The 23,533-nt window shown below is 37.9% G+C and overlaps 1 protein-coding gene across 2 annotated transcripts in view; it reads right to left on the minus strand.

Annotated features, from left to right (window-relative positions):
* PUS10 (pseudouridine synthase 10) overlaps positions 1–23,533 on the minus strand; it is a 31,028-nt gene that overhangs the window by 6,953 nt on the left and 542 nt on the right. For both annotated transcript variants that reach the window (XM_042827436.1, XM_042827430.1), the window contains exons 2-10: positions 21,963–22,229; positions 20,224–20,310; positions 12,907–12,941; positions 11,271–11,382; positions 9,865–9,926; positions 7,363–7,408; positions 5,298–5,362; positions 4,158–4,243; positions 2,381–2,506 (exon numbers count right to left, since the gene is read on the minus strand). In XM_042827436.1, the coding sequence (XP_042683370.1) occupies positions 2,381–2,506; positions 4,158–4,243; positions 5,298–5,362; positions 7,363–7,408; positions 9,865–9,926; positions 11,271–11,382; positions 12,907–12,941; positions 20,224–20,310; positions 21,963–22,223 (880 nt within the window). In that variant the 5' untranslated portion in view covers positions 22,224–22,229. The remainder of the gene's footprint in view (positions 1–2,380; positions 2,507–4,157; positions 4,244–5,297; positions 5,363–7,362; positions 7,409–9,864; positions 9,927–11,270; positions 11,383–12,906; positions 12,942–20,223; positions 20,311–21,962; positions 22,230–23,533) is intronic.

Raw genomic sequence — 23,533 nt, forward strand, 5'->3', positions numbered from 1 at the left:
CCACTTACTAACTAATTTTGTTCGTGTCTAACCCAGATACTTCAACTCTATGAATAAAATCCAACTAAGCTGTCTTCATCCAAAACACAACTTTTTATCCTAAATACACCCATGGGTTTCAGAGAAATTTCTGCTAGTCATATGCACCTGGACAGAAGAAAACTCAGACAGAAAGATAACCTCTGTGTATTTCTTTCCCGTATTCAATCTATGAATTGCTGCATATTTAGTTTCCTTTGTCAAATCCCTTCCACCTTTAAGCTTTGCCTGAAGGAGTGAAGGGGAACACCAAACTCTGAACTAGAAAGTAGCTTCGCAGCTCTGCTCCAAAGGGTCTTTGAAAACCTGTTTCACTTTTTTCCCCCACAAGGAACATACAAGAGCACATGAAGATCTCCTATTTTTTGTTATCCCTCACTTCTCCAATCACGCTGTGGCAATAAAACAACAGTGAGAAAATTCTCCCATGCTCTTGGTTACGTCTGTAACACTAGCAGAATTTTCTGAGTTGGGACTTTCTTGTACAAAACATGTTCCAGACCCTTAATTATGGATGGGATGCCATCCAGAGAGCTAGACAGGCGTGAGCAGTAGGCCCAAGTGAACCTCATGAGGTTCAGCAAAGCCAAGGGGAAGGTCCATAGCACCTGGGTCAAGGCAAACCTCACTATTAATAGAAGCCGGGAGATGAAAGGATTAAGCACAGCCCTGTCAAAAAGGACTTGGGAGTACTTGTGGATGAGAAGCTTGACATGAGCCAGCAGGGTGCTCTCGAAGCCCAGAAAGCCAACTGTATCCTGGGCTGCAACCAAAGCAGCGTGGCCAACAGGGCAAGAAAGCAGATCCTGCCCTTCAGCTCTGTGTTGTGAAACCTCACCTGGAGTACTGTGACCAGATGTGGAATCCTCAGTACAGGAGAGATGTGGACCTATTGGAGCACATCCAGAGGAGAGCCATCCAAAGGATGGAGTACCTCCACTTTAAGGACAGGCTAAGAGCTAGGGCTGTTCAGCCTGGAGAAGAGAAGGCTCCAACAAGACCTCAGAGCAGCCTTTCAGTATCTAAATGGAGGCTTTAAGAAGGAAGGGGACAGATTCTTTATGGGTCTGTTGTGATGGGACAAGGGGAAATGCTTTCAAATTTAAAGATGGGAGATTTAGGTTAGATATAAGGAATAAGTCTTTTACAGTGAGGGTGGTGAGACACTGGCTCAGGTTGCCCAGAGATGCGGCGGAAGCTCCCTCCCTGGAGACATTCAAGTCAGGCTGGATGGGACTCTGAGCAACCTGATCTAGCTGTGGATGTCCTTGTTCACTGCAAGGGAGTTGGACAAGATGACCTTTAAAGATCCCTTCCCACTCTCTCTAAGGATTCTATTATTTTATTTTCCAACTCCTTCATCAAAACAGAAAGCACGGCTGTGTGTTCTCCACTGTTCAGAGCCCTGCGTTTAGCCAATGCATCACAAGGCATACAGCTGTTTGCCATCACTTCAGTCAGCGCTGCACAGCACTGCCCTCCTGAGCCTTGCTTTCAGTCAACACACGGTTAATACTGCGCTGAGGTTTGGCTGCTGCTGAGCCATGCGTGGGCCACTCTGGGGGGAAGAGCCATTGCCTTTACAGTGTGGTGGTGATGGTGGGGGGCTGCACTGTGAGCCACGTTGGGCTGCATGCGGCCTGCAGGCTGTGGGTTGGATATGCCTGTCCTGTATGGTTATAATGCTTCTCAACATTATTTACATATATTTCTCGTATTCACCTGTCATAATTCTGCACGCTGAAATCAGTTCTTATATTGAAGAAAAAGTTTGAGGATTTTTCCAGTATTCAAGCTAACATACCAACCGAAGCAAGGAAGAAAAGGAGGGAAAAGTAGTTCTAAACCAATATGTAATGTAGTTTGTCCTTCGGATTTCTATGTCTGTAATTTCAAGCGTAGTATACAACAAATTATTATTTTATGTGGATAATCCCTGGATAAGCATTTAGAACTCTACACACTGCAGAAAATAAAATTAATCAAGGTAAGAAACATGAAATGGCTGAAAACTAAGCAAGTATTATGGAATGCCGACGGCAAAAACCATCAGCATTAGGAGGCATTTAATGAATTACCAACTGTTGTGGAGTATGGCTAGGCAAAAATACTACTGCATAAAACCATGTTTACATCAGCTCAGCTGAGGAGATACTTTACAATGATAAAAAATACTGTATAAACCAAAGTTATATGACTTCTCACAGAGCACAACTGTGTAGACGCTTTGACTTAGATGGGTAAAAGAGGAAAAAAGAAACAAAACATTTTCTGTTACACTGCTGTATTAACTGAGTAGCAATTAAAAATAAATACAGCAAAAGATCTCCTGGATACTTACTATCTGCTTTAAATTCTGCCATTAGATGCTCTGAAATCAGTTCTTCCACTGAAGATTCCAGCTTCCGCTCTCCATCAATAATCCAGGGAGTTTGAGGTAAATTCCTTGAATATTTATTGTACCTTCCTGTAAACAGCAAGTGTGGTACCTATAATTGTTCTGAAGCAATGGATGAAAGCTTCAGCCTTCCGTATCATAACTCATTTAACGTTCATAGGAGCCTCATGAAAATAAACATGCTTATACTTGCTCATACTTGTTCTACACCAAATTCATGCTCCTGGACCTACAAGAGTTTCAGTATCCAAGATAGCCAGCTTGAAAGGAGACTTGGAGACCCTACTGTTGTAGTCAAACCTTCAGGTAAAACCACACAAACAAAACTGTATGAAGCCTGACACAACTTGGAATGAAAAAGAAGAGGCCCATGTACCCAGGCTGAGTAAACTAAGTTGAGGAATTATTCGTGGAACCAGAACATGGCATCAAGCCAGTCTCCCCTACACCAAACTTCTGCTATATTTATGCCTGCCCACCAACGTACATCTCCTAAGTAAAGAAGTTCTCATACACCCTTGTATTAAGTAGTTCAGGCTTCAATCCCAAGTTCTGCCACTGCACAAATGTTTAACAAAAGAAACCCGAATCAGAATGCTTTGGCTTATCACAAGGAAAATCATGCTCGCACAATCTCTCACGAATAAACTATTGCATATTTTAGAAACTCTGAGAAGTTGCTATGTAACGAGATTGCCATCCTCTGATCAATTTGTCAAACCTCATATTGTGTCACGCTATTATGCAATCTCCCATGACCCAAGGACTACCTCAACCAAGAACCAGTCTGACACAGGTGAACAAGAGCTCTCCTACTGATAGGTTTTATAACAAGTGAAAATGATCGCAAAATAGGGAGCTTACTCATAAAGAACAATGAGTAACCTACGCTACCAAGTAACTGAAACCTTGCATTTATTAAATTTAAAAAGGCTTTCAAAGTAGCTGTGCATATTGTACCTGTATCTCTGCACCTTTTTTTTTTTTTTTTTTTTTTTTTAAACTTTCAGTATCATATTTTCCTATATCTAGCCACGTTTTCTTCCTGCATGTTGATCTGCCAAAAAAAAAACACATAAAAAGATGGGGAAATTGACTAATACTGTTTCACTGGGGCAGATCATGAAAGTACTATGAATAACCATTGAGAAGTCAGCTTCATACTGCTTAATTCTCTTTTCATAAAACAGAAATAGGAAAATAATACTTTTTTCTTTCAACTCCCCGTTCTGTAATTTTAGCTTTTGATTTGAACAAGAGGGAGCTAAAAGCAAAACTAGTGTTTCTCAGTTTGATAGCTTCTCTTGAATACCTAAATGTATATCTCTTTATTATTAAACAATAAAAAATGAGTCCCATGGAGAAGGGATCAGTAAGCACCAGCAATAAGGTCAAGGGGGCAGTAAAAACTAAAACTGTGATAAAAAATTAAGATCCTGATTAAACTTCTGTAAAGGCAAACAAACTGCACTGCATTGAAGAAATTCTTCTGGATTTAATTCTTCATAAACTAAAGACAACATACAGTCATACAAGAACATTCATCTCAATCTATAAACTGTGAATCACAGAAACAAAATTAAATCACCGTGCAACAAAGTAAGCTGAAATAAAGCAGCGTGTTTGGAAAATGCTAAAAAGCACTGCGTATCTCCAGTCTGTGAAAATGTACGTTTATGGTTAAGAGAACACAGCAGCAGAAATAAACAGATCACTTTACCAGCCACAAAAACTGCACCATTATTGCACTGAATTTCCAGAGCAACACAGAGGTTCTTCGGTGAACTTGGGGGACATGGAAAATGCCTGTATAAGAGAAGATGAGAAAAAACTAGGAATATCAAGATGTAACAGAGTATCACCATAGCAACAATGACATGAAAGACAATGGCTTCAGTTAGAAAAGCACACACCCACAATATAAATATAAAATATTCACTTTAACAACTAGAACACAAAGAAATGAATAAACACTAAGAAAATCAAGAAAAGTGTATTGCAAAATATACTTCTGTTAGTCTGCCATCCATCATTATGAATGTGTAACACTCCAAAGTGTGGTAATAAGAGATACCATGTTACAGATATAGAAATAATGAAACCAAACACTGAGTGGAAACCAGCTTCACTATCCTGATGGATAAATCTTTGCTGGGAATCCAGAAAAAGAGCTGCAAAGATTTAGTGCAATTAAACATAGTGCACTAGTGAGAAAAAGTCTGCTTATATCTTCCCCCTGACAGTGATCTTTTTTTCTACCACTTTACAGTGCTTGGTGTTTTCTTAAAACTCAACTCCTAATATTTGGAAATACGGGGGAAAAAATTCACGTAAAGAGGAGTTTGCCTTACAAATTCTAAGGTTCAAAATTCGTATGAAAGTTGCATGATTTCTAAATCTCTCCTGCGGTTTTGAGGATGTACATGAAGACTTTTTAATGTATGTGATTGGCAATGCTACAATAAATTGTTTTCACTTCTGACCATTGCAAACCCTGTGCCAGCCCAGAGACCTGCAGTGACATGCTGCTGGGACTGCAGAGCAGGACTGCAGCTCTCTTACCTGCAGTTTCTCCTCTGCAGTGCTCCTGGCATAATAAACCAATGAAGCACTTTTCCTAATAGGAAAAAGACCATTATTTGCATCATGTCTAATTTTCCATTCTAACATTACTCTTTAAATTAAAAAAATAGAATTGTACGTTAGCATCAGAAGCCTAAAATGCAACATGTTTTAACTAACAAACTAGCAGAATTAAAACTACCTTTTTTTTTTTTTAGATTCCTTTCTACTACTGACCTGCCCATCCTAATTCTTTACAAAAAAACAATATTAATAAATAGTTTCAGTGTATACTTACTTGAGAAAATCTTCTTCTTTTATCTTCTCTAGGGCTTTTATAACTGCCATTCTAGTGAAAACAGACTGCACAGCGAAATAAAAAAAGTCAGGAAGATAAGCTAAAAAAGAAAGAAAATCTTCAAACATATACACCACGCACTTCTCACAATACATTTTTTTCACTTACGTTCTGTGTTTTCTTATACCTACTACCAGTTCAGCAGGATATGATTTTAACTCCTCCTTTGTTCTTATATCTTCTCTGAAGCTTATCATTTCAACTCGTGCCCATTGTCTCTCATCTTTCTAAAAGCAGTGCAGTGAAAAGCCTAGTTCCCTCAACATCTCTGTAGTACTAGGGGTGCTTCTGTCGAGCTCTCTCAAATGCCTTCTTCAGGCTGAACAAGACCAAGTTCCTCAGCCTCTCCTCACAGGGCATGCATTCCAACTCTATCTTTCTAGGTCCTCTGCTGGATTCCCAATTAAATGATGTCTTTTTTCCACTGAGGGCCTAAACCTGGATATGATCTCCATACAGCTGAGGAACATAATATTGTCTCTCAGTCTACATGATACATTTCCATTATTAAAGGCCAGGATGCTGCTGGCCTCCACTGCTGGCAGAGATCAGTGCTCTTTCTCAGCTTGCTGTCCACCTGCCACAACTCCCAGGGCGTCTTTAAAAAAACTGCTTCCCAGCCTGGCAGTCCTCAGACCACGTTACTGCCAGACATTATTCCTTCTCAGGTGTCCAACTATTGTGTATTCATTGCAGCCAAATTTCATATGGTTCCCATCCACCCATTCCTTCAGCCTTCCTAGATCACTCTGCATGGCAGCTCTGCCCTTAAGCGTACCTACTGGCCCTTACAATTTGTTGTCATCAGCTCGCTTGTTGAGAATGGTCTCCACACACTCCTCCAGGCTTCTGACAAAGATGCAACATAGCAGGGATCCCAGGACAGACTCATAGGAATACGAGATGGAAAACCCTTAAACTAGCAATAGGCTTCAGACATTTTTACTCAGAATCCAGCTTTAACTCCACTTCTGATTAACACAGCCTTTGATACTAACTTCAAGCCCAGCCTCTCTTTAAGGAAGAGCCTCTGATTCAGAAACTGTATTTCTTCCTTTACATTTCGTTACATCTTGTTGCCTGTGTGGTTTCAACAGGCCCTGCTGGTTTAGCTTTTTACGGGGGATTTCCCCACTTTTACATGAAAGCAGTGCAGCAACCAGCAGGTTATCACAGTACAAAGCTTCTTAAAAAAAAAAAAAAAAAAAAAAAAAAAATTTGTATTTATCTGTCCAGTGGAGTACAGTAGACAAAATTCAAGGATCATACCAAATGTTGCTAAGACCGTTCATGAGAAAGAACAACAGGTCTCCTACAGACAGAAATCACTTTTCTCCCTCTGAGCACACCTACTGTCCTTGTCACATCAGTTTATCTCCAACTGTTTTTTATTCTTAAACACTCTCTTTTTTCATAATGATTACGTGTGTGTTCAGGGTCTGCAGCAAGTGGCAAGGTCTCTTTTCTTTTTTCCCCACTCCAGAAGTGGACAGGATAAAATCATCCTGGAGGTATTGTGCCTTTCATTTGGATTACAGGACATGAAATCTGTAACATCTGTATGAATGATATTACATGAATCTGTCACATCATTCTCCTTCAGCTGCAGAGTCTCCTTTTCAGAGTGCAACTTATCTGAACTGTTTCATTCACAGAGAAATTGGAGATCATGTTTTATGTGTTACTTTTAATGCAAGACACTCAAATTCTTCCTCTTAAAGGCTGTATATATAGAGAACATTCCTTAAAGTATTCGTTTGGACAATCTGGAAAACAAATGAGCTACAGAAAAGCACCGAGTTCATCATTTTCCTAAGCAGAGAAATGTTTAGTGAGTAAAATGAGATGACTATTTTCAGATCAGTAAAAATTCTGAGAGATTTCTGATGCAGGAAAAAATGGACATTAAACAGTGATGAAAAATAGCCATGGAAGTTTTTTGTTGTAGCTTTTAGTGTGAGAATCTGAATGTCAAAAAGGAAATACAGCAGTGATGAGATCCTACCTGTTTTTTCTTTGCTGGCTTGAAACAATCTGGACAGACTGTGGCTCTAAATACAGAAATGAAAATTAGCTGATAATCTTACAGAAAATGCAAAAAAACAAAGGAAACAAAAAACAGAGACAGTCATACTTAGAAGCATAACACTTAATGGCCTTTTTACCAATATATCCAACACCTCACTTCCACAGCTTAGCAGATTTCTAAATCAATTTTATACTAAACCACAAATGGGGGAAACTGCACATTGCCTGATCTAGAGATAAATCACAAAGCATTGTAAGCCTTTTCTGCTCTGACTGAACCAAATGCATTTCACTTTTGAAATAGAATGGAAAAGCACCTAAGTTTATCTTCAGTCCTTTGCAGTCCTTCTCAGTAAAGGTTACGATTAATGTTCCGCACAAGGTATGCTGACATCTTGAAATGCACACTGTAAATTAGGCATTTCAAAATTAGAGACTCAGTTGGTGCTTCTGGATAGGAAAATTCAACTTACTATGGAAAAAAAAAATCCTTCGCTGTTTGGTACCATTTGTGCTTTGCTGCTTCAAAAGGAATTTCTTGGCTGTTTCACAAAGGTGAAAGCCAACTCAGTTAAACTTTTTTCCTGTACTGTAGAGGAAGTTGCTGCTCCTATTAGTGGTTTTCTACGTATACAGTTAGAAATGATTTCTAGCCTGCAACACAGTTTATCAAGTCTATAGACTATAGCAGACCGTAAAGACGTAGGTCTGTCCTCTTGCAGTTTCTATACAAACAACTTCCTGGGCAGTTTGGGACACAAATCCCTTCTTCCAGAATTTAAATACAAATTTCCAAATATAAACATATATAACAAAACATAAACAAATATAAACAATATATCAAAAGCCAATCGATCTACCATATCACACCAAGGGTTATTTTAGCACATCCACCTGTGTACAACTATGCAAAAAGGGCTTGAGAGAAGAGAAACTGCAGATGCCATACCTGGAAATCCCATTCAAAACCATACCTGGAGTATGGGAGACTTTTCCAAGTTCGGACAACCCCTTACTTTGCTTCCATATGACTGTCATTACTAACATCCTGATAACTGCCAAATTTCCTTATTTACATTAAACCTTAAACAAAATCTCAGAAATACTTCCACATATGGAGAATGCCTGAGAAATTATCAGGTAAGTAAGCTAGGCAATATGCTGTTACTTCAGAAAAATGTCTGATCATTAACCAATTATCCCAGAAAGAGAAAGCAAATACAGGGATATTGTCAAGTCACACAGAACAGATCTGAGTACTTCTTTACAGTTTTCTACTCTACAGGTGCACCAACTTTGGCACTATAACAGGCTTGGCATCAACATTTTTGAACTGCCACAAAATGGTAGTGAAAGGATGAGTTGAAAATAAGAGCTGCCAGGTTTCAGAGGAAGGAAGACCACTGAAGGAAACCAGAATTAATCAAATAAAGTGAAATAAATAAGAACAGAAGTATGATCAATTCAGAAAACATGGAATTTTTACAGGACTGCAGGTAAAGTGGTACTTCAGCCACACCATTTTATCTCATTTTTGCCTTGTCTTGAAGATGCTGGAAGGGAAAGAAGTTCAGCAAATGCTGATACTCATTTCTTCCTAGTACCAGGTCATCAAGCATGCATTACCTCATCACCGTGCCCCTACACAACAGATAAGAAGGATGCAGTTGCTGAAAACCAAGAAGGTGGCAGATCAGGCATTCACAAGTTGCCGGATGAGATAATACCAGGCAAATCTATTAAATACTGCAAAGGAAATTCCTGGTTTCCAGAGATGAAGTCACTATGCAACGCAGAAATCTGAAGGGGAGCCTCCTTCTATGCTAGGTTTAACTTGCTCTAGGAGCACAAGAGTGGAAACACAAATTTTCCAGGAAGCATTAGCAAACAGGAAGATTGAATCTAATTATCCAGAATATAACAACTGCTAGATTTTGAGAAATCAGACTAAATGTTAAACTAAATTCACAGAAATATTTTGCTTCTTTGTGTTAAAAAAAGATTTATATAGCAGATACTCTACAGAGTGAGCCAACAGACTGTGAAGTGGACAGGAAACTTCTGTTTCTTCCTATCCATCCACGAGAAGGATGAGAGCAGGAAAACCTAGGCATGACCTCAAAAGATGCCCTTGCCCTAAATGATCTGATTTGAATTTATTTATTTATTTTCAAATGATACAAGCTAAACTGAAAAGGGTAATGAGTTTGAAAAGGGCTGAAATTCAACAGTTGGTTTGAACGTTCTCCTTCCAGCTCAAATCAAAATTCAGAATTATTTTCTTTAGCAGATTTAAAGCACAGAATTAACCAGAAGAAATGGAGTAACTTTAAGCTCTGCAGCTTTATCTAAATACAAGGAAGTTTAAACACCATGCTAGCTTACAAACACTGCATATTCTCATCTGTAGCAAATCCAAACCAATGAAGTTGTACAATATTTAGATAAAAGATCTTATGTTATTTACATCAAAACTTACAGGAAATGGCACTCCTCATCTGTTTCTGGGTGAGCAAAGACCACACTAACTTCAAACAAACTCTAGATTAAAAAAAAAAAAAAAAGGATGGGGTATAATACTCTGTTAAACAAGCCAGGAGGATATTCCCATATACCGTAATGATAGGAAAACAGTAAAGAGGCAGACAAAAGAGAAAGTAATACACTTATTCTACAATATAATATATTCTGAATATATATTCTACAATATAATACAAAGAAATACATTAAAACTTGAGCCGTGACACTATTTGCATTTCTGAAGTACTCAAAGATGATCTCAGAACACTTCAAAGGCATGAGTGACCTATACATCATAGATATTGGCCCCATTCTGTACAGGGAGAACTGAGTCAGAGACAGTATATACTCAAAGCCTATTATGGTCACTAAACTTAACACACCTTCTGGGAAAGCAGTGCTTAGTGTGGAATAAAGATAAAAACCCTGTAGCGCTCATCACTGTAGAATTTTGTCAGGGGCTTCGTTTGCAGTGACTGGATGGCCTTGGGGCAAAGAAAGGCAACATGTCCTAGTGGACTAACAGCTAGACTAGAAACCACTGTAATCTCAATTCTATCCCCAATTCCCTCTTTGGCCTTGGGCAAACAACACTCATTACTTCTGTTCTTCAGATACCAGTATATCTCAAGAGGGCTATTGGAAAGATTGGCTAATATTCAAGTGGCTTGTAGATAAAGAGCACTAGAAAAGTAACTTTTATGGTACAATGGAGTCTGAAGTGCTTAGTGTCTAAGTCCTGCAGGGTGTTTGCTAACTTGATACATAAGAAGTTTGTTTCTTTTTGGATCACCTTCAGAGTGACTGCATGATTCTTGCTTCACTAAGACAAAACGGATGCTTTCAATTAGTACTCCTGGGAAAAGACAATCTGTAACTACTCTGGAAGTTGACAAATCAACTTAAAGACTGAATGAGTATAGTCGTGGCATCAGTCTTATAGCTGATGAAAATAACTACAGACTGCTTTGCCCGCAGCAGGACTTTTAGCCATGTTTGCAGAGATTGATTACAGTCAAGATGATAGCATTTCTGGGTTTGTCTGACAACTTCTCAACGTTCCATCCAGTCAATGCATTTCAGAAACGTTTGGCAGAATTCAAAAGTTAAACTAGGGTTTGAAAAAAATTATGTCCTACTGCTTGTTCACTAGCACTACAAGTTCCCACATGCCTATCTCTAGCAGTCGTTACAATGAACAAACACTAGTCTTTCCTCCTTTAGAATGTTTCAGAAATATATTCTATCCAGTGAACTTAACATGCTAATAACCTATATGATTTATCTCACATCTATATACGCATATGTGAAAACAAAAAAATACACACAGGAAAGAAGTATTTTCTTATTTATACAACACAATACCTTTCCATCAGTGGGAACACCCAACTCCTCTGACAACTGGGGATGAATAATCCACTTATAAGCTTCTTTCAGCTGAACAATGTCATCCTTTGCCAAGGAAAGGCCCAGTTTTCTGAATAATATAAGTAAAGAAATAATAACTTGCACAGGAGTCAAACATAGATAACCATATGATATTTCAAGATAAACTTAAGTAACTAGTTGCAGGTGAACAAGCACTGCACAAATAAAAAGGACAAACGTGCTAAGCATACAGAGCACAGCATGAAAGAAAGGCTGTTGCAAGGGTTCTTATAATTGCAATGAATCTTTGTTTTGAATCAACAAAAAAGGTGTTGAGGAAGCATTAAGGCCGGACCAGGATTTCAGGTAAGATGCTTTCCAGTAAACAAATACTCGTGTGCATGCTGACACCACTCAGCACGGTAAATCATACCAGTACACTGATCCCATTCAGGGTAAATCTAAATCCATTAAAAGGAACAGTTACTGTTTTTTCCTCCAGACAGACCAGTGAGATAATCAGCTCTATGGGTGGGTGGTCACATAAGTATTTATGTTAATACAAGAAAGACAGAAGGCACATGCAGATGGAGCTGGGATCCTTATTATATCAACATCCTTCTTAAATCAACTTCAAGATTCAAGTTCAACTTCAGTTAAAATTTTCTATCTAGATCTTGTTGTTCTCAGCACCCTGGCCACTTGCAGTATCCTCTCATAGAGGTTCCAGATAAGATAATACCACGTTTTGTCCTGTTTCTATTTGCTAATGTTTCTTTAATTAACAGCTTAAGAACAGGTTCTTTTCTTTCCTGTGTAAGAGAACGCACTATAGTTTCATGGTAGATCAAAAGTTACCAAAACCTTTTCAGAGTCTACATGGAGAAGAGGTTAGAAAGAGACTGTCAGAAAAAATCCTTTGTTTTAAAGCAAAACAAACAAAGCCACAACACTAATGTAAGACATTTTCCTGTTGTTAAAGGAATGATTCACTCCTTCATTAAAGGAAGGACATGAACTTCAACAGACAAATTCCAGAGGGGAAAAGTCCAGATAACAATCTCAGTTGACCTTGCTGGGAGAGCTCAACTGACTCTGTAGGTACAAGACCAAGCTTTGATTCCTATGTCTTGCCTATGCAGAGAAGAGTTAAAAGGAGCAGTTGCCAGTAAGAATGCCAGCACATGACTTCAAACCCCTCATTAGGGAACCTGCAGAGCAAAGCATACGTCCTTCTGCATGAACAGACCCAATGACAATATCTGCTCTATACAGGTTAATCTTCTCTAAAGCAAATTAATGAAACAATGGCTTTAAAATTAGTCTCAAAATAAGAAGTGATTTATCTTTTACTCCGACTCTTTCATAGGAAAGCAATTCTACGTATTCCACAACTGTTAGTTGAAGCACCTTTAAATGAAAGTAACTGTTTTGATCTTGAAAATAAGGTATTAATTCCTTTCTCAAAATTTTTTCTTGAATAAATATCTCAGCAGGTCCATTGCATTAAGTGATGTCTCATTTCAGCTACGCTGAAAAAAAAAAAAGCTGTAGTAAGAGTATCTCTCCTTCCTCTAATTCTTCGGGACACTTAGTAGACATGACGTGAGAACTGCCAAAATAAACTACTCACCCCATTTCCTGTTTTACCAGCAGCCAAGCAGCATGCTATATGTCATCAGCCAAGCCCAGAAAGAAGAGAGAAAAAAAATGCAAGTGAAATTAAAGCTCAAAACTTCAACTGTTTGAAAAAGTGCAAGAAAAATAATAACAACAACAATAATAATAATTAAAGTTTAAAAAAACCTCACGTCAGTAAGGAAGCGTTAGGATTTTAAGTCAGCTTTTGCTTTAGGAGTAAAAAGACAGAATTAGTGTTTGTTCTTTTCCTCAGAGACTCACTCTGCATGCGTGAGCTCTTCCTTACTTTATTGCTCATTCTCCCATCACTGCACTTACAGAAACATAGGTAAGCTTTTGGGAAGCAGAAAAATTAATCAATTTTCCGTCACATCAATTGGAAGCTTAACACGTTCGCAGAACAAATAATTGATTACATGGCAGAGAGATTGTGCTACCCCCACACGGGACACCCTAAGTAATTTAAATCAGTTCCTAGGACAATCTGACATACGTGGAACTGGGGGCAACAAAAAGCAAAGGAAAAGACTTGAAGATAAATGATTTCTTTTTCCCCATTATGCTAAGCTACGTTTTCGTATTTCACTAATATTTGAATGTTCTGCTGCTTTTCTCTTCCACTTGCTGATTTTTAAAGTGTCAGTCAACACAGTCCTTTCAAAGCTGTTCTGTCATAACATTCTCCCTGTTCTCTAACTCTTTGAAAAAGCTTTCACTTTTATGCGCTCCTTCCTATACATCTCCATTTATCACTCCTGATACAGTTTGAAAGAACAAGTGCATGTGTCTTACAAGGTCAAATACGAAAGAACCGCCCACTTTTATTTATTTACTTATTGCAGAACAGCTCTTCCATTTCAGAAATAACTGAAGATAAGCAGACAAAGTTGAAGTTGTGATTGCAGTATCTATAGACACTAAAAGTTTAAATCCCGAATACAGGAAAAGCTAAGGACCATTTTTGTTCCACACTGACAAAAAAAATCAGGCTTCCCCTGCTGATAACATTAGTTCAGTTTTTACTTTCCTAGTGATACTGAATATACTCACACATCTGGCTAAACGAAAACCAAATTAGTATTACTGAGTACTAATGAGCATTCAGTCTGCTACCGGAGAGACCATGGAAATGACACAAAAGGCAATGGGAAGTCCCAGATCTCTGCAATAAACTGCATAAATTTCTAAGTTTACAAATTAAATTTTCAGTTTACAAATGGACAACCAAGACACCTCGAATCTCATCTATCTTTAAAAACAGATCAGGCTGCAATAAAAGCACTTCCAAACTTGCTATTAATACTGTAACTAGGAGAACTGATAACCTAATTCAAGTGCAGCCAGCACGAAAAGAGAAATTAAAACAAATGTCTAAAGAGATGGTATTTGAAAATTGATCTGGCATACTTTAAAAAAATAAACACACAAACAATAACAACAAAACAGAGTTGGCATCCATAATAAATAAAAACACTAACTAGAAGACATACTTAGGGTAATCACGAACCACCCATTTGCACCACTTAGTTAAGGAGACACACATTGAATATGGAAAAGGAAAGAACAGAACAATATACTATCAGAAAGCTGAAAGAGCTGTTGGTACAAACACTGGAATTCACTAACAATTGCTTATTCGAGCAGACTTCACTTCATATTCTCCTCTTCATTTCCCAGCTGACCCTCTGTTGTTTTTTACAAATCCTTTGCGAATACCAGCTTCTGCAGCTCCAGATACACTACTTTGAATGGAGGTCCCATGAATATTTGATTTACATGAGAGACCATAACAAAGTTCAGGGATGTCACAAGGTCTTTATCCAACCTTGTGCTTAAAGCACGAACAGTTATGAAACAGGTTGCTCGGGGCCTTATCCAATTAGGTCTTGAAAGCTTCCAGTAACGAAGACTTCTCCACTTCTTTGAGCAACCTCCTCTAATGATTGATTGTCTTCAGTCCATCCTTTATAAATACTTCATCATACACTGCTGCCCACCTGCAGCAGCCTTACATAGCTAACAAAATATAATAAGGCAGGCTTCTTTAACATGATAGTGCCCAAGATAGAAGATCCTGAACTTAGGTGTCACAATCAACTCAACAAGTGGAACTCAGCAGTACAACATTTAATATTAGTTGTAACAAAAGTCAAAAGCAGAATTAAAATGACCGCTGATAAAAAATGATAGCAGAAAAACACAAAATTAAGCACAAGAAGCCACAGCCTTCATATCAGTGCAATGCTATCAGATTTAAATAAAATTTAAAGGGACCAAGAAATCAAAGACTTCTAGTGTACACTGTTTATGTCAAAAGCTTCCAAAAGCATACCTTTACAAAACTTTGCTCTGGGAAGCTTGGCATTTTAAAGGTGCATCCCTTTGCAGACCCAATCACTTCTCTTTGTACTGACATATTAATCCCATATGATGATCTCCTGCTTCTTTCTAGTCTTTCTAGTAATTTTACAGTGATTTAAGCTTTATGTTTTTCACTCTGCAATGCGTTAAGAGTTACTGCCATTCACAGAATGGCTTGGATTGAAAGGGACCTCAAAGACCATCCAACCCCTCTGTCACAGCCAGGGTTGCCAAACCACTAGATCAAACACTGTATCACATTGCCCAGGGCCCCATCTAACCTGGCCTTGAACATCTCCAAGGACTGAATATCCACCACCTCTCTGGGCAGCTTGTTCCAGCATCTCACCACCCTCTCAGAGAAAAACTTTCCCAACATCTAAACTAAACCCCTCTTTTAGTTTAAAACCGTTCCCCTTGTCCTATTACTATCTAGTCATGTAAAAAGTTGATTTCCTTCCTATTTATAATTTTCCTTTAAATACTGTTAAACTGTAATGAGGTCTCCCTGGAGCCTTCTCCACAGTGAACAAGCCCAGCTCCCTCAGCCTTTCTTCACAGAGGAGGTGCTCCAGTCCTGTGATGATCTTCACGGTTCTCCTCTAATTTTCCTCTGCTGAGGGACGCAGACCTAGATGCAGTACTGAGAGGGACCTCACAAGGGACCTCACCCTGCTGGCCCCCCGCCTCTTCTGATGGAACCCAGCATACCATTGGCCTTCAAGGCTGCAAGTGCACGCTGCTGGCTCACGTTAAGTTTTTTCCTCTACCTTGTCCTTCTCGGCAGAGCTACTCTCGAGGAGTTCTCTGCATCACACTGAAAACACACTTTACTAAACTGAAGTTAACCAAAATTCTAACTCTGACATCAAATGATCTTCCTCTAGTCTAAATCACGTCATAATAATATCTTTTGTCAAGGAAATAATGAAGAGGTTGGAAAACATGTACCAAACTTCTCAGAGCACAGGCACGGTTGCATCATCTTTTGGTTAAAATCAGAACAAAACATACCATATATCACTTATATGCTGACAGAGGAACTCAGTCAAAAATTCGTCTTCCTTTGGTACATCTAAAAGAATGAGGCAATCTTAAAAGCAGTGCTAGAAGTAGTAGGGGGAAAGAGATATGGTGAAGAAACCATGCAGACTTTGTTAGATACATAATACACAAATCAGCTCGTTACTGACCAAAACAAATATAATTGTACTGACAGAATACTGTTTATTCAAATTCAGTGATTCATTACACTGCATATGTAGACAGTATGAGTAAGACTCCTTCACAAAATACTTGAGGCATACTATAATCCTGTTTGCATAATAACCCAAATAAAATCATAAATAAAATTAGCTTGAAATTGAATTTCCTTGAACACACACTCACACACATCTAAACTAGAGTGTATGACCATGCCTAGAAAGAAGTCTGCATCCAAAAGTGCCAATTTAAACAATCATATGTTTTGATTTAAGGCACACTGTATGTTTGGTAATCAGTTGGGTGGCCGATCTCACCCCCTTTCCCTGTTTTATGGGAGTAGAATCAGAAACTCGAGAAAACTTACGTGTGTTACTAACTGCTAAAATAGGTCCACAGGACAAATTTCACCTTCTCTCTACTGACTGCAAAGTTAAAGATAATTAAAGGGGTTTTAAATTACTTTTCCCGTTCAGTTAAGAGGAAACAGTAGATTAGGCTGTAGTGAGCACATAAGTCAGAAGACCCCAAATTATAAATCAGATTCAAACAATCCCTCTACTCTTGCCTTAATTCCCCAGCTCTGCCCTTTCCCAGTTGTATGCAAAGCAGGGGATCAGATCCTTCTATTTCATAATTACGTTATGTTTGAGAAGTGGTTTGAAAATGAAAGATGCTCATTACAGAGCTCAAGCCTGCAGGGCAATACTTAAAACCTAACATATTTCTGAAATACACTAGCACAGGCACTGTATTGATTACAAGCTGCAGGATATTATTCTAATGCTATCTGAGGAATCACAGTGGCAACTGTTGAAATACCACGTGCAATTCCAGCCATCGCACTTTTTCTCTGTATTAGAGCTCAGAAATGGGGAATTCCATGTTGAGGTATACACAGCCCTACAGGGAGTAATGACTATACATGCTATTTGCATCAACGTCCTTGTAGCAAGTATCAGGATGATGGATCACAACAGAGACTACAGACACTGCTAACAGTCACATTTTTGAAGGGCATGACTCGCTTCATATTATAATATCGTTGCCTAATGTAAACTTGGAACTGCTGTATTTATGATTTATTTCAATCAAATATCCTACTTCTAGAAAGAGGTGACAGCTTCTGTGCATTACAGATACAAATACTACGCAAACGTTAATTTTATGTCTTCCTCTTCTTCAGTTCATTCCTACATTTTAGGATTAGCAGGATAACAACTGTTACAATAAAATCAGTTGAAGGTAATATTAAAAGACAGTTTCTGATTTTTTTTTTAAAGTAAGTCTGAGAAAATCTGCATGTCATACAAAAGGTCACTGGGACAAGGAAGGCTGTCTTTGGGTTGTCCTTTTATTATAACATTATGTATGTTCTTGCGGAGTGCAACTTAAAAAATTAAAAGCAAGATTCAACAAAAGATCATAACCTCAACACAGAACATCTCAAAATACACCCACTACTATCACTTGCTGCTTTTCTGTAACTATAAAGTGGAACAGTTTTCAACAATTTTTGAAGTGGTAAATGAATAGGTGGTAAACAAAATCTCATGGTTTAAAGCAAGTTCTTTCTCACCACCACTATCAACCATTTTCATCTCCTCAGTTAGAGCACAGTTCTACAAACAGCTGAGTTAGCATTTGGTACTGAAGGTGCAGAATAGAAATGACAGCAGAAACCTTCTAATGCAGGTCCCAGACGAATCAAAACTGTTTCCAAAGAGAACATACATATTTTTGGAGCTTCCCATTCATTCATCTCATTCTTCTTGCTCACCTCTGGACCCAAATCATATCTTTTATTGCCTCGGTTGTACCAAGCACGTAATGTTTGTTTGCTTGAACATAACAACCAGAAATCTCAGATGGAGCAGATGGACAGGTTAAGAATTGCATCATCTCACTCTTTTTATCAAGTTAATAATTTACTGCACTTAGAAGACAGTTATTATAAAATAATAAATCTACTAACTACATTTGCCAAGATAGTTTTCCCATTCCATAATCTCAGGGCATCATCAAGATTTCAATCACCAAGAGGAATTCTTTGAAGGAAATTATTCTTTTTTGCTTCCACTGCCTCAAAGCAGACAGAATCGCCCTACTTGTTCAGACCAGCAGGAGAACACCAGTGAGCTAGAACTGCAATGCAAGAACACCCCCTACCGAGGTATTATGGTAAAGACCCATAAACAGGTTGCTTCACAGCAGCAGCAAATTTTTCTTGCCTCGCCTCTTAGTTATACACATAAGCCATGAGGAAAAATACATATCTTCAAGATAGATAAACTATAACTGTCAAGCCAAATATGCATAATGAAAATGAATTAAAAACATGAGAAGTGCAGTTGAGACTCAAGGCAAAAGACTGAGTACATTATTTTCTTTTTCACTCACAGACACTACAAAGATTGAAATTCCCTTCTGGAACTGGCAATTGAAAAGCCTCTATCACTGGCACCCTAGATATAATAGGGCTCCTCTTTCATTTTAAAGGTAACACTTCTTTGGTTAACTCTAAGCACAAACTAGGGGTAATTTTGACCAACATTTGGAATTCTATGTCCATATACTTAACTAGCCTAAAAGTGTTGGGTTTTTGGGTGGATTTTTTGGGGTTTTGTTTTTAATAAATCACATTTCTTGGATGACCATAAAATGAAAGGAGAGTAGTAAGAGTTTATCCAGACACAAAGCAAAAAGTAATTTGCTCTGGCATTATTTTACTAGAGACAGTGGCAGCTGAAGTGACCAGCACAACTAGGCTTAGATTTGGATAGGAAGCAGGTAGTCTGATGTGGAATCAGACTTAGAGCATATATCAGCACAAGTTCCTACACTGGCATTTGCTTAAGATATAAGAACTAATAATACTATTGAACACTAAAAACTGCAGAATGAGAGCAAACCTCGTCACAGATTCATACACAAATCCAAGAGGATCAATACTACTTTCTGCCACATTGCACTCAAGTTTATACTAGATCCAGAGGCACCTATCTTAAAGAGTTACAAGTCACTTTTTACAACAAAATTTTTGAATCAATTCATCACTTCATTAGAAAACAAGGCAACATTGTAAAACATCACATAATAGTCACTTTACTGGTAAAGTTATAATATGCCTAATATTCTCCCTCGATCTTCAAAAGAATTATCAGATATATATTGTGTCCATGCTATCATTATCTTATGTAATTAAATGACTAAAATGTAAATAATTTGAGTTTTAAATTTAAGTCAACAATTCTTAACAATTCAAGATAAGAACTGCTATCAAAAAAGTAGTTTTGCGACTACAACTGCAAAAATCCAGACTTTCAGCAACGCTCAAGACAGGTGATTAGCAAAAGATGTCTTTTTACAGCTTTTAAAATGCTGCCAAGTTAGAGAGCTTAAATTCAAACCTCTTCACTTCTACTCTGAACTACCAATTATCATTTATTTCAGGAAAGGCACCAGCTGTGCTGTTCCTTCTCTGAGAAGATCCTCTTCACTTTTTCAGATGTAAAGTAGCTCCCAGGCTAAATGAAAACTGAAGTGACTCAGACACCTTACTAATTATGACAGTACTTAGCAAAAAGGAAAGGGAAAGCAGACTACACTCGCAGCAAGGTTTGGGGTTGTTTTTTTTTTTTTTGAACGATAGCAATTAAAAATCAAACTACCTCCAGTCTGTACCTTCCACAGTTACCTTCTTTAATACGTGTTTAATATATGAAGGAGTATCTGCAAAACTCACCTCCCTGACAGAAAGCTGTGGTGGTAGTGACACAGAAAATACAAAACTGGTGAACTGGTAGTCAGAAGAATTAACCTTTTCACAGATCTGGAAAAAAAGAACATTAATATTGAACTACAGCAATGGAACTAAGTTGATAATTTTTTTAGGTTTTCTTTATCCAGCATAATCATTGTAAATCCATATTAGTACACATTCAGATAGATGCCAAACATACAAACTAGATTAGCCCTGACAACTTACTGAAATACAAGCCTGAAAAAAGACCTTATTAATGACTCCTATTCTTACTGGTGTGTGACACTATGAAATAAGAAAACACATTCTTTTAAGGCCAAAACCATATACACAAATGTTGATGCAGGAAATTATACCACAGAGACCACATGCTAGAAGAGTTGACTCACGATATTTTTCTTCATGGCACAGATACAATTCTATGACAATAAAAACTTTTAAGTTCCTGTCATAAGAAAGTAACCAAAAAGTATTCACAGTAATAATTCAGTCAATCTTCAAAATAACAGAAGACAATGGAACATTTCATCTTTCAGTTTATGACAGAATTTTCTCAGGATTAGTATACAGTTATTACAAATAAGCAGAAACATCATCTAGTCTTCTACTGTTCTTTGATAAAAAAACCATGTTAGTCACTGGAACTACAGCAAGAACCCGAACATGCATCAAATGTTTTAAAGAAAGTTAGTGAAAGCTGATGGCTAGCTGTTTCTACCAGAAGGGACAAAGACTAATCATGAGGTTCCAGGATGAAATCAGCAACTCTGATAAGGAAATTTCCTTGTGAGAGAATCAGATTTTGCGGTGCCTTAACAAATGTGCCTGTGCGCAAGAGCATGTTATGTGATTTTCTACTGATACAAAAGAGCATAACTCTGAAACAAGTCTTAAAAGTAGGTTCAATTAAAATATATATACTCTTTCAATGGAGACAAAAGGAAAGAAGCATCCAACAATTCAACAGAATCTATGTAGTATGTTCCCATGGCCCTATTTTTAGGTACATTAACATCATTAAACCAAATCTGTTTCTATAAAACCTCAGTCAAACTTCTCAAGTGCAAGTGGCATTTTTAGCTAATATTTTAGTTTGTCACATAAGCAATTGTACTGCTCAGAGATGATATCTGCAACATGTGTTATGTCCATGCTCTCTCTTAACTCCTTTTTTCTTTATTATCTGCAATCTGTTGTACCACCAAACACATTTTTTCCTTTGCGGCTTTCTAAAAAGTCCCATATGGTAAAGAAACACTCCTATATTAGAAACACACAGTTAAACTGAATAGCACAGCATTCGATGCCTCCTCATTTTGCCCTTATATAGCAAAAAGGGGAGAATCATTTACAGTGAGGTTTCACTTGTACTCTAAGCTCCTAAACTGATTACAAGAATATGCTCCTGTCTATCATTCCATTGCACTTATACTTCTCTTTCTGAAGTTATATTATAACAAACCTTGGATAAAACACAGTCACACAAACAATTTTATTTTCCAGCTCCAAAATAGGTATGCAAGCACTATGTCAGTGAGCAGTACGTAGCTGAATGGCGCCATCTACAACTCAAATATTCAACACAAGTAAATGTTTCAGTTTGGTTTGCTCCCTCTCTCAACTGTTTAACTGTACAGTGTTTCTGATCACCAGATCTATACTGCAGACCCTGAAGTACAAAAGCTCCTAAAAAGTACCTAGATTAAGAACTGACAATTTACCTTTTTAACAAAGTCGATCTCGCAGAACTCTTGAAGAATTCCCAAACACACATTGCAAAGCTCCTCAGCTGAGTTCTCCACAGCAGCATTATCATCATTAACCAAAGGAATCTGACTGAGCATTCCATTCTGGTTCAGATCATCAGGCCCTTCTTCTGCATGTCCACGTCTGAATCGCTTACAAGGCGGATCAGCTACATCAAAGCAAGCTGTATCTTCTTTTTCTTGATTACCTTTCAGGAATTGTTTCAAATCCTTCATCAACTCCTAACACAAACAGAGGGATTTTACTGTTGTTGACTATTCCTCTTTAATTCAGTGCTGTAAAAAGCACTAACAAACATGGGTTTAAAGAAGCAGAAGAAACCACCTGTAGCTTTAGTCTTTGTGTCTGTAACTAACAACTTGTAAAATATACCAAAAGACACTATCACAATAAAAAATAAACTTCTGTCAAAATGTTACAAAAAAAAAAAAAAAAAGATTTTTGCTGAACAGACTACTTTACTGTCCAAGAACACTGGAAACATTTTACAGACTGAGTTGCAGAACTGCATTTATCTTCAGCCTCATCACTGCTCAAGGAAAACAGATGTTTATTCCCTTTTTGCCATTCAGATAACCTAAGAATTTAACTCCTCCAACACGATTAGCCCACACAACGAAGACAGTTGGCTACCAGAGTACAAGAAGAAAATTAGAGCAGATAAATGTGATGGTGAAATTAAACACACATGACAAAGTACATGTCTCAATCATTCATGTAATGAGAAATTTAGGAATATTCCCAAGTGTGGTGGTGAGGAGAGAGAACTAACCATATATCTGAAATCTAGGAAGGATGAAAGGTAGAGGTAACACACAGGTCAGAAAAAAAAGATTTATTAAAACATCTTCAATAACAGCAGTTACTGTGTTGTTGCAACTCAGATGAAAATTGGGTACAGCTGCAAAAGAATGATAAACCACACACAACAACACAACTTCTCAACAGAGAGAGCTGATTAAAAATGAAAAAAGGATAAGGAAGAAAGACGTGGAAGAAGAATTCTGGAGAGTCTAAACTTGAGTGAAAGTGAAATAATCAAGGCAAACACTGTCACACACAAACATAAAGACAACACGTTAGGGCAAATACACAGAAATAATGGGCCTACACAGTGAGAACTCTAAGAATCAACATGGTGGAGGAACAAATAGCCAAAAATAATTTCACAAGTGCGTAATACAAGAAAACAGGAAGACTGTGCACAACCGGGAAAAAAAAATTAAGAACACTGAATTTCAGCGGGAAGGTCAGCTAAACAGAGTGCTTAATAGCACTGTTTGAACGAAAGTGGAGGACCTATCCTTCACCTGTGCCTTTCTTAGCTACATCCCTCAACCAATTCTCCTGGAAGATGGAAGAAGTATGAAGCAAAAAGGGAAGGCCCTGAATCAGCTTCAGTGACCCATAGCCCCTTTGCTACTTACTGCATGAAAGGAAAAACAAAGGAGGGAACTGTCATAGCTACACTGCAAGAATGATAGAACCATGCTGTGCAGAAGTTGCTCTGTCCTGTTTACAGGAG

The sequence above is a fragment of the Centrocercus urophasianus genome, unplaced genomic scaffold (genome assembly GCF_019232065.1).
Source record: "Centrocercus urophasianus isolate 14NV4802_14NV808 unplaced genomic scaffold, USGS_Curo_1.0 seq_10, whole genome shotgun sequence".
In the NCBI taxonomy this organism is placed as follows: Eukaryota; Metazoa; Chordata; class Aves; order Galliformes; family Phasianidae; genus Centrocercus; species Centrocercus urophasianus.